General features: G+C 45.6%; 1 protein-coding gene across 1 annotated transcript; it reads left to right on the top strand.

Moving 5' to 3' along the window:
* The first annotated feature begins 5,349 nt into the window (after window positions 1-5,349).
* Window positions 5,350-6,397, top strand: LOC120804921 (G-protein coupled receptor 15-like). The gene is made up of 2 exons (XM_040154651.1): window positions 5,350-6,212; window positions 6,358-6,397. The coding sequence occupies exons 1-2, from the start codon at window positions 5,350-5,352 to the stop codon at window positions 6,395-6,397; spliced, it is 903 nt and encodes a 300-aa protein (XP_040010585.1).
* The last annotated feature ends 6,036 nt before the right edge of the window (window positions 6,398-12,433 follow it).

Raw genomic sequence — 12,433 nt, 5'->3', positions numbered from 1 at the left:
TTGGACTGAAGACGGGGATCGCAATTTGAGAGTTACCTCAAATATCAAAGAATGACAATGTCCGTCCATCCACTTTCCAGGCTTATGTGTTTTCCCGATTGGTTCTGACAGGGTTCACACAGACAATACACACAGACAATACACTGGATGGTTTATTTGTATGGTTTGTTTTTTTTCATTGAGACTTTCGCCGTCTTTTTGTGTAGGACTACGTACAGTCCCGGTTGGTGGCCAGGCAGATTTCAAATCTCCCAGGCCGGCCAGATGATTTGGAGGTATCAGTATACAAGGAGAGAGAGAGAGAGAGAGAGAGAGAGAGAGGCAGAGATGGCTGTGGTTCAAATATTGGGCACCAGATGTGCGGAAGTGCGGCCATCCGCTGGCTCCTCCTCTTAGCAGAGAGGACCCAGACCTTTCCTCGGCCAATAGAAAACAGGATACAATCTCACTGATGGGTTTGACCAACATACCAATTTTTTTTTGAACCCCCAGCAACGAGATTACTTTGATGATGGCACCTGACTGAAGCTATTAATGTATCGTATTGCCCATAGCCCACACGGCCGTGAGGGGACCCAGGCCGACCCAGATATTGTATCGGTCCGGTCCCCTTTGCTTCACGCTCACGGTCCACATCCCGTGGACATGGACGTTGTGGCGCCGTGCCAAAGTGTTCTTCTGACACTCTGTGGCGGCCGCGGAAACTGCACCCTCCGCGGGGAAGCTCGGCACACCAGGGGCTGCGTAGTCAATGCGCTCGGACGCACTGCATGCGTTTCTGTGTGAGTGGCCCGCCCTGGCCGAGGATCCTTCGCGAGTAACAACAGCGGCTATGTGGCAAACATGTGGTAGCAAACATGTGGTAAACCTCGTACAGGATGCAACGTAAATCATACCCTGGGTCAAGTGGGAAATGTATCCAAGAACTCAGTGAACACAGCCGATCAATCTGCACAGCTTTCCCCCCTTTTGCCAAGTTTCAGTGACAAACGGTTAACATTTGGCCTACTGCAGCAAAAAAAAAAAAAAATCACTCTGATTACTTTGTCAGAAAAACTATGAATTAGTCTGTAAAGATGCCGGAGGCTTATCAGAAACAGGTCAGCACACGTTTGCCTTTGCGTATATCACTTTGGTTTCCAAGAACGAAGCTTCTCAAGAGCAGAAATGAAATGAAAAAAAGAAAAGCAACAGAAATGACAAAAAGCTGGCACAGTCAAGTTTCAGTTACTGACGACCTTTCATTTTTATTTATTGAAATATGTAGTAAAATGACAAATACATTCAAACACGCCACAGGATAAGTGTTCATTTTTAATTTCCATCAGGTCTTCGTGGAATAACATCCGGCATTAGCTCTTTGTGATTCGAGAAACCACTGGAAACAATAAGGTGTGTAAACAGTCGCTGGGTGAGCTGAGCGCATGACGAAACATTTCCCACACCTTCCAAGAAACCCAAAGCCCGAACTTGTTCTCAGCGTTTGGCCGCTGGCTGGCGTTCGTGATGAAAAACCCGCACTTGATTAGTCTGCTTATGTTGGCATGGGTTTAAAACAAACACGGACTCTGACGTCCCTCCCTTTCGAAGTGATCCAACTTTTAAATTAAGCCGCGCGGAACCGGGTGCCTGACGGGGCCAAGTCCACATCCAGGGTACGCGATTTATGAAGAGGTGGGGAGAGAAAGGAAAGGGACAGTCGGATCAAAACCAGCTCAACACCTGATACATTTGTCTCGGTGTTTTCAGGGAAAACAAGAAGGGGCGAGATATAGAATTTCAGGAAGGATCCGACAAAGAAGAACATTTAATAACATGTACACGCATAAAGTACAAAACACGCAAAGTCATAAAACATTTGTTCAACTGCACCTCTACGGTGTCGGCGTGCATAGTGAACTGCAATATGTCAATAAGCGGTGAAAACCTCTGGACAGGTGTAGGGGCATTCAGATGACTGAAATACACAAATAGCCTACATGATGTTTAGGGGCTGTAAGTGTTGCTCCGGGATCAAAAAAAAAAATCAAGCAAATAAATGTAAAAGCCGCAGCATCTGCACAGCGAGTCTGGACTCGGGTGGGGTCAAAACTCTGCGCAAAAACCTATGAAAGCCAGATGCAACTATCACGAAATGCCTCTCTGGATAGCAGAGTTTACAACGAGTGGGCGCACTCTGTCACCACCAACCCTCTCGCCTCCTCCCACAGCGGGGTCGCCACACTCTGGTGAGCAGCGTCGCTCTGAGCGGGCCGCACCCTCTGATGTACAGCACGGGGGTCAGGGCGGCGTTGACCCGGGGCAAAATGCGGAGCGGGTCAGTGCCTTCATTCTTGAAGGTGTAACAGGTTGAACCGACGAAATCGCAGGCCATGACGTGGCAGAATATCGGGAGCCACGCTCCCAAGAAAAACACAGCCACCACCAGTATGAGATAGACCGACGAGCGCTTGCTCTCTCTCTCCTCGGAGGGCGGCTCCCTCTCCAGCTGGAACCTGGCTATGACGAACAGTCTGATATTCAGCCCGATCATTATAATCACCGTGAATATGTTCGCCACAAACGTGCCGATGCTCGTGATCTTTTTGGCGATGCCGACGGGGACCAGGTTTTGCACAGCCGCGACGAGGAAAGCGTAGAGCCAGTAGGCAAAGACGACGGTCAGGGTTTTCTTTCGGGTCATGCGGTGGGAGTACTCAAAAGGGGACACCACCGCGTGGTACCTGTCCGCCTGCGCGGCCAGAATGGCCATGTACGACAGGCCTAAAAATGTGGGTACGATGTAAAAGGTTCTCGTAGGGGAGCCGAAGCTATCCCTCACATCGAGAACCCCGACGTAGTAATAGGACACGCCGGTGCAGATGTCACTGAGGCAGGTGCTCAGCATGTACATGAAGCGGTTCTCGCGGCGCAGCGCCCCGTTCAGCAGTATGGAGAGCGACACGGACATGTTGAGGAAAATGATGGTGGCGGCCAGGAAAACGCTGAAAAGAAGCATCGACACATTGCCGAAGCTTGTCAGGGGCAGCACAGGAGACAGTCCCTGGCTGCTGTTAATCATCGGCGCGGGGAGGGCGTGGTGGCGACAGGGGTGCTCGGGTCCTCGGCTGCGCCGCAACGACTGGCAGCGGCGCAACACTGCGACTTGTTCTGCCGAAGGGGGTTTACTTCTGCTCTGATCTACGCAGGAAGCGCAGCCGAGCTTAAGAGGAGACGTCGACCTGGGCGACTTTCAATTCCCGCGACAACAAGTCGGCAAGCCCCTGATCAAACGTACAGAGGCCAACATCCTATTAAAGTAACCGCGGTAACGGGCCTGAAAATAACAGCGTCTTTTCTCATTTTGTGTTTCAAACGATCGTCACGTTTTAAAGTGCTGACTTCAGCTCTTTCCACATACAATCCTGACTTGAAACTGATACAATTTTGCACCAGTTCTGCAAAAACTACACCCAGAGTCAGGAACAGCCCACCTCTTACTATTACCAGCATATTTTACTATTAATCCTCTCAGCCCCCCACCCCCATAATTATTTAATTATCTAACTCTTCTCTCTTCTTATTATATTGTTTTATTTAATGCAAAGGTCTTTTTAACTTTTTGAAAGTACCTCAGCTGTATTAAAGCTGCCAGATATATTTAGTGGTAAAAAAATCCACCTCTGAAACAGTTTGCTTCAATTTTAGGGCCCGAGAAAGAAAGTAGAAAAAGGGTTTTTGTCAAACGTAAAGAAAATACGTTTCTTAATGAGTAATTCTTAAGTCTTGCGATGCTGCGGGGAAAGCTGGGTCCGAACAAAGAAACTGCCAAAGACACGTGAGAACTCTTCAAAGTGTCTGCATGCAGACTGACTTTGGTAAAGGATGGTTAACTGTCAGTGATGTCATATTTTTACACCCTAAACCTCTACATCTTTAAATTCTGTTTTATTTTGTTTTTGTGTTTGTTTGTTTGTTTTTTTTGGGGGGGTTGCAAGAAAGGGATTTTGTCCAGTGCACGCTCGTTCAGGATTAAGATTAACGCGCGTTTAAGATCAATGCATATTTATCCCTGCTTCGTCTTCAGCTCTCTCAATTACACTGCTTTGCTGCATTACAAGTGTACGCTTGTAACCGACAGCGCTTCAGGACCAGATTTCAGTGGATAAAGCAGCGGAACCCAAAGCATTTCTGCATCCCGATGCCCGCTGTGAGGGCCAATTTATGAGTGGATCAAACTTTCAGACATTGAGATTTACCACGCCGCAAATATTGAATAAACAAACTGAACTGGGAATACACACGTGGAACACCCTCCTTACAGGCTATGGCGCCATGCGTGGGGCGAGAATCCGTACAACTGATGTGGTGCCACGTTAGTGATTACTGCCAACAGTGGAAAGTCGTCTTTTTTTGGCCATGCTAGAGTGAAACAGTGGGTTTTTGCTCCCTCTAGTGGCTGAAAAACGCATCGACTTTAGTCAGGTATTCAAGTGATCAGCGCGTATTTGTCTGGATGCTTTCACTAAACTGTACGAGGATTTTTTTTTTTAAATGCAGTGTCTGTTATGGCACGTGTTTTTCATGTTGCTATAATACAGGCTATGTGTGGTGGTTAGTTTTTATGGTCGAAACGAGCACGAGCACCACATGCAGGGTAATTTGGAAGACACATACTGTCTATCACTCAGTAACTGAAACCGGGGTTGCATATGACAAAACAGACATTTGGAAGAACCGTATTATCCTCCTGTGTCGTGAACAAGGAAGGACTTAGACATAACTGCAGAGTGTAGAGAAAGAGTCGCTAAAATTTGTCGTTGCACAGAAGTCTTGCTTGGCCAACCCCGTCTCCTAAAAAAAAAAAAAAATCCGTTTCTGTACAACTAAACTGCAACTACAAATCCGTCTTGTACGAAACGGAGAAAAAGGTTCAGATTGACTTCAGGCACAACGTGTTTTTGTCTACGTTTGTCCAAAAGAAAAACCCCGACCTTTCCCTGAACCGAACCAAAGCGCTGCTGCTTGCCTTTACCCAGACCACCGACGGGACCTCTGGGTGGGACCGGCCTGCGCTCTGTAGGTGAGGGGAAACTGTAGGAACTGGGGCCGCAGCAGGCCACTAAAAAGTGTTATGGAAACAGCAGGACTCACGAGCAAAGTCACCGGCGAGCGTCCTGTTTTTCACCGTCACCAAGCTCCCCTGGGACTTCCTGTGATACGGCTTCATTCGGGGCCCGTCCTTTCCATCGCTACTAAAGGTGCCCTTCGTTTATTGCCAAGGCCGCCGCCCTCTAGAGACTAGGAGGCGTGCTTAAACTCCGACATGTATAAATAAAATGAACGCTGGTCCTCTGGCGGAGCGCCAGGATGCTCCTTAACGCCACCGTCCCTCTGTCGGTGGACTTCGACAGTCCGGGGGACTTCCTCATCTTCCTCTTCCACATTCTGTTCGCCACCGGCGCCGTGCTCGTCGCCGGCTCGGTGGTCCTCGGGATCTCCTGCGCCCGGTCGCTGCGAGGCCAGAACCGTTTTATATTCATGCTGAACACGAGCATCAGCGACACTCTGACCGGCCTCTCGGTGTACTACCTCGGCCTCTTCGACGTCCAGGAGGGCTACCCCTCGAGGAACGGGACGTACTACATTTTACCCTCATTCCTGGGCGTCAATGTGTTAACCTTCCTCTTCGCCCAGTTTGACCGCTACCTCGCCGTGTGCCATCCGTTCTTCTACAACCGCTACGTTACGCGGTCCGTGGTCGTCGCGGTCTGCGCGTTCTGCTGGCTTTACACGTACACCATCCTCACGGTGCAGAACATGGTGCCCGTCTCGAAGGCGGCTCAGATAAACGCGTTTGGCGTGATGACCCTACAGGTTATAGTTCTCACCAAAGTGTTGATGACGATTAAATTATACATCATCGCCAGGAGTCACCTGGTGAGAGACGCGCCCAGTGCCGAGAGAGACAACAAGAAGGAGTCGCTGCGCATCATTGTGTTTGTGGTCATTTGCTTCCTGGCTCTGTGGTGTCCGTCCTTCGTCAATATAATTGTGCGACAGTTGACCAGGAAGGGTCTGAGGTTTAGGAACGAGGCCACCAACCTGTTCGCCATCATGGCACGCCTAAACGCACTGGTCACCCCGGCCCTGTACATCTGGGGGAGCCCGGCGCTGCGGGGGGTCATACGGAGAACAGTGTGGCGGAGGATCTGCCCCGGGCGGCGGGCCAGGTCGGTCTCCACAGCGATTGTCACTCTTGGGGTGTTTAGAAACATGTGATTTTTGTCCAATTTTCTGTGTAAATGAGCAAACGTATGTAAGACAATTGCTGTGGCTCCCTTTCCCTCTCCACCCCGACCCTCTGTCCCTTTTCAGAATCGGCTTTAACTCTGATGGAGCGGCGGACAAACCGTAACGAGGCAGCCCGCCTCTTGCGTCACCGCAGGGGAGGTGGACTAAGTGGACAGACCACGGCGGCTGACATGGCACGCGTCTCAGCCCGTTTGGAATCAGCGGGAGTTCTCAATCACCACGTCTGAAATGTTGCTGTTAAAAGAAACGCCCCCTGACAGGCCGGGCGGTCGGTCGAAAATCTTTCCCGTGCGCGCCACTGCCACGCATTTCAAGGGCAACCCGTTACGGTCCGGGGCGAAGCCCGCTAATTTTTTGTCACTTGCATTGGGAAAGGATGCGGTGTCTTTCACACGAGGCAAGCCTGTCTACTTGTCACACAACGCTTGTAACGGGACGAAATGAAATATATGGGTAACATGTTTTAACAACTGCCTCTATTGAAATTAGAATATGGATCGTATGTTTTTATTCTCTGGAAATCAGTGTCCCACCACCCTATCTCACTTTTTCTCTAAAGTTTGAGTGGCATTCTGATGATCAAACTTTCTATTACGGGTAAAAGACCGCGCGATGCATTTTTAACCTCTTAATTTTAGGGGGCAATTACAGACAATATCAACGTTTTAAGTCAATGTGCGACATAGCCTAAAGTATATCACGCAATTCAGATTTTCAATTTCCAAACACACCCACAGGTCTATACCTCTGTGCTGTTTGAGGACAAGTTCAGTGATACCCGACCAAGTTTGGAGTAAGAGTCGTGAAGTTCAGCATGCGATAGTACTGTATAGCCGAAGGGATCAACTAGTAATTCTACAGCACAATGAGAGTAAAGTTGGTTTAGCGCAGGGAAAGACAATGTTCCTTTCAGGGGGAAGGTGCTGGGGGTTAACGTGACCATGGATGTGAACAAACAATGTGGATGTGAATGTTACTGGTCCGAAAGCACAACGGCTCCTGACTAGATTTACAGGCATAGTTCTGCGTTGTGGTTCAGCTCTGGTGGATCCATTTGTAAGTTTGTGCAGGTGTGTCACGACGTTGCTAGCCAGGGTGCCGACCCTGAGACCGCCAGGGAACCAGGAGCTGTTCGGGGTTCTCGCTCCCGCAAGTTCAGGACCCCGGTCAGCTCCGTATTCTTGCTGCTGTTGTTTACAATAGTTTCTACTCCACCAAACGGGCCATGACGGCTTGACTTGTAGCTATGGGCCCCCTCATTGATTAAAAAAAAAAGAAATCACGTAACTTCTGCAGTTTTTGTCTGTTGTTGAATGTTGAATAAAGATTTTGCCTCGGGGTGAGCGCGGTGCGCTCGGGTCGAAATGTCCACCGTCGAGAAGGCCCGGTGCCCCCCCCCCCTCAAATTACCGGCAGCAGATGTGGGTCCCATGATTTAGAAAGCCGCTGTAATTCTGCCGTTCCGCCCGCCAAACCCAGAACGACTGATCACAACCTGGAGGTTTCCTGTTTCAGAAAACACGAACTTATTGATAGAATTTGCTTTCCAAATAGTGAAGGCCTCAAATGTCTGTCACTCTGGTGGAGTGTGTCAAGACAAATTTTATGTACAGGTTCAAAATAATAATAATAATAATAATAATACACGGAGCATTTTTCCACAACCAGGATTGAGGTTGGCGGGATGATTTGGAAGACTTCCCGGTGAAATCTCGTTTTTCTGTCATTCAGACTGCTCACAGTTAGACTCCGTGTTTGCAGATGTTTAATAATAATTCGTGATTTTTTTATAAATTATTATTATTTTTATTTTGAACAAAATGTCATTCTGCCACTGTTCTCCCAGAATGGCTTTAAATTCCGTTCCAGTCCTGCTGCAGGCCTCCTGCACGGCTTTGCACCCGGTCGACTTACTATAGGCTACTAGAAAAACGCCTGCTATTGTTTTTGCTCCGCGGAAATTGCCTACTGTGTGATTTGCATGAGGATTTCTGGACAAGAATCTACCCGCGGTACCAAAAACATCTGGTACAAGAGATTTCAGGAGTAACTGAGAGGTCTTTTAACGGCGAGCTGGTGTCTGACAATCACCCAGTCGCACATTGACACTGTTTGGTTTTTTTCTCTTTCACAGTGACAATAGAAATACTATAATACAGAATACAAAATTAGGTTTATCTTTTGTGTTACTGAGATAAGATTTTAAATCTTTATCCAAGCTGAAAAAAAACCCCAAATTAACTAAATTATTAGTTTTTTGTTTAAAAGTTAAATTAGCCACAGAGATAATCAAAATAAAATGTTTTTTAAACTAATATAACCAAATTTTATTCATTCATCTTATTGTTATTTTATTGAGTTTCTGTAACAGGATTCGCTGAACTGCCAAATTCTCCTTCATTTTATTATTGTGAAATGAATGACAACTCTCATAGCCTGAAACTTTATGCTGTAACCTTGATCGCACTCAAATGTGCCCAATCCTCAAATAACAAATACATCGAAATAAAATTAGTGAAAAGCCTCGAAATGAGTTTTCAGAAGTTATTTCAAAGAAGATGCTCTTGCAAGTCTGAGCTCTTGAGGCGAGTCAATCCAGACTCGAGGTTTTTCGAGTCTGGATTGGAGCAGACTCGAAAACCAAGAGCAGCAGAAGAAAAAAAGCAGCAGAAGTCAGAAGAAGAACCTGTCAAAGCAGGATCCAGGCCCTCAGGCAGGTTTAGGGGGAGAGTAACTCTGAGACACAATCTAGAGCGAGGCCGCGAAATGCATTAAAAGCGACGAGAAAACGGTTCAAATAAAGTGCGTGACCGGTGACCACACTTAAGACAGAAGCGGTTTGTATTTATGCCCAAACACGAGCACCGGTTGGGGCCTTTCCTATCATTTTCTCCCCGATGTGCGGGCGGGCTTCCCCTCTAAAACTGGCACTCGGTGTATTTCACCCCTTTCTTCTTGGAGCGAACATCACGACCTTTCTCACCCCCCAAAGAGGTCGCGACGTACAGAAGAGCCCCGTTTGCCGGTGATAATCCCGCTACCTGTGGGTGAGCCCGGCGACTGCGGGAGGGCCCTCGTGGGGAAATGCGAGGAGCGAAAATCTGCGGCGGCGAAGGACGCGAGAGGTCGATCGGACCAAATCACTTTAATGGAGAAGTAATATTTCGTTTGGACCGTGCGGGGTCCCAACTATGAACTACAAATGTAAGTTCGTTTCGGTTGTTGCATCTCCGCAGACTGTGTGAACTCCGGAGGTGTAAATGAATAGTGACCGATGGCGGCTTATGTAGTTAACAGTACAATTTAATGAAAAACTGGTTGGTATAAAGGCTTTTTCTCTGCAAACTAATGTAACTGTGGCGACGAAAAAGCAGTGGCTTCTTTTTCTTTTCTTTTTTTTAAAGTTAACTTTAATAATTAACTGTCAACAGCAGCTACATACAGACCAAATGAACGGCAGCAGCTCAGGGCTTTCCCACGGCAGGTAGCAACCCGCAAATACGTTCATTTTTTACAAGAATAAATGCTAATAATAAATGCTGACAGGGATATGCTGAATTACAAAAGCATTCATTCCTTATGCGCTCTAATTCACATATCTACATGATCACGACGAGGAGGTTTCAGGATTCAAATCACTGATGAAATCTGTTAGATGAAGATAATTGTTGTCAGTAATGATTAAGGGGGGAAAAAGTAGATGGTCATGCTTTAAATGCTACAGATAAATCTGCAGTTTTCATGTCAAATGTTATATATGTAATAATGATGATAATGATAATAATAGTAAAAACAAGAACAATAATAATTGGCAGTATATTCACATTTTTTCTTCTTATGTGATTGATAAAGAGTTCACACCAGAATCCACATTTCAAGAAGTGTTTTACATTTTTGATCAATTCATGAATCAATTAATGATCTGTAATATCAATATCTATAATATATATATATATATATATATATATATATATATATATATATATATATATATATATCAAATCAATTGCAACACCTAAATCAGGGTTGACTAGGCCATAAAAAGTACCTACGTTAGCCCTCCACCTGAATTTATTCACTTTAAGGGTTAAGTTTAGTCTCTGTGCTATGGGTCAGGATTTACTTTTCCTAAGGAGGGGGCCACTATGTCTGACAATGCACACTTATGGTGTCCCCTGAAACCGATCTTCTAGCACCTGTGGCTTGTGGATAATTCAGCAACAGCAGGCACCTATTATACGTGTATCCTACTTCCGTTCCGTTCATTTGTATTTATACTGCATAAATGGCGTGGTTTTGCAATTGCCCCAGGGCCCAAGACCCCAGTGGGCCCCGCAATCCCTAAGTTTACTGCATGTCATCTGGTTAGTAGAAGAATTTGACTGAAAATTTGTTCAGGGACAAGCAGCACTATAAAGCACAGTATCACACCACGTGATATGGGCCTTCAGGTGGGTCCTGAATTGTTACCTAATTTTGAGGCCCCTTCTTGAGGAGTGTCCCTGTGTCAAAATATAGTTTTGTAACAATATACAGGTAGCTACATAAGTATTTGGACTGTGATACCATTTTCGTAATTTTGCCTCTGTATACCACCATGATGGATTTGAAACAAAGCCATAAAATGTGACTGAAGTATAGACTTTCATCTTTAATTCAAAAGGTTTAACAAAAATATTGAATTAATTATTTAGGAATTACAACCATTTTTGTAAATAGTCCCTCATTTTCAGAAGCTCAGAATTAATTGGACAGTTAACTGACATCAGTTTCATGGCCTGTTCCCTCGTTATTTCGTGACAAGTTAAGCAGATAAAAGGTCCGGAGTTAATTCCAAATTTGTGTTTAGTAGCTGTTCACGGGAACTCCCAATATGCAGTCCAAAGAGGTGTCAATGCAATTGAAGGAAGCCATCATTAGGCTGAGAAAAAAAAAAAAAAAAAAAAAAAAAATATATATATATATATATATATATATATATATATATATATATATATATATATATATATCAGACAGATAGCAGAAACTTTAGGAGTGGCCAAATCAACAATTTGGTAAATTCACAACTCCACAGCTTGGAGTTCAGCAACACCTAAAGGCCTGGAAGACCACGGAAAACAACTAAAGTGGATGATCGCAGAATTCCTTCCTTGGTCAAGAAAAAAAACCCCTTCACAACATCTAGCCAGCTCAAGAACACTCAGGAGGAGGCAGGCGTATCATTGTCAAAGTCTACAATCAAGAGATGCCTACGTTAATGTAAATACCACAAGGTGCAAACCACTGGTAACATTCAAGAACAGAAAGGCCAGGTTAGACTTTACCAGAAAACATCTAAAAAGCCAGCCCAGTTCTGGAACACGATTCTTTGGACGGATGAAACCAAGATTACCTTGGACCAGAATGATGGGAAGAGAAGAGTATGGAGAGGGAAAGGAACGGCTCATGATCCAAAGAATACCACATCATCCGTCAAGTGTTATGGCATAGGCATATATGATGCCAATGTAACTGGGTCACTGGTGCTTATTGATGATGTGACTGCTGATAGAAGTAGCAGGATGAATTCTGAAGTGTATAGGGCTGTACCGTCTGCTCAGATTCAGCCAAATGCTGCAAAACCGATAGGATGGTGCTTCACAGTGCAGATGGATAATGTTCCAAAAAATACTGCAAAGGCAACGCAAGAGCTTCTCAAGGCAAATAAAGGGAATATTCTCCAATGGCCAAGTCAGTCACCTGACTTCAACCCAACTGAGCATGGTTTTGACTTAATGAAGACAAAACTGAGGGCAGAGAGACCCACAAAGAAGCCCCAACTGAAGACGGCTGCAGTAAAGGCCTTGCAAAGCATCTCAAAGGAGAAAACTCAGCATTTGACGTTGTCCATGGGTTCCAGACTTCAGGCAGACATTGACTTCAAAGGATTTTCATCCAAGTATTTAAAAATAATAATCTTGTTGAGGTCACAACAAATCCATATTACTTCAACTTTGTTCCCATGTTTGGTAATATCCAAAATCCGGTCATTTATTTGTTTGTTTGCCTGTATGGCACTTATTTTTGTTTCTTTTCTGCAGCATTAGACGTGTAGAACATAGGCGGGTACTGACAATGGGTCTGCATTTGTGCTGATTAT

The sequence above is a fragment of the Xiphias gladius genome, chromosome 19, assembly GCF_016859285.1.
Source record: "Xiphias gladius isolate SHS-SW01 ecotype Sanya breed wild chromosome 19, ASM1685928v1, whole genome shotgun sequence".
Taxonomy (NCBI): domain Eukaryota; kingdom Metazoa; phylum Chordata; class Actinopteri; order Istiophoriformes; family Xiphiidae; genus Xiphias; species Xiphias gladius.
Note: the sequence above shows the minus strand (reverse complement) of the source record. Positions and strands in the feature narration are given on the sequence as shown.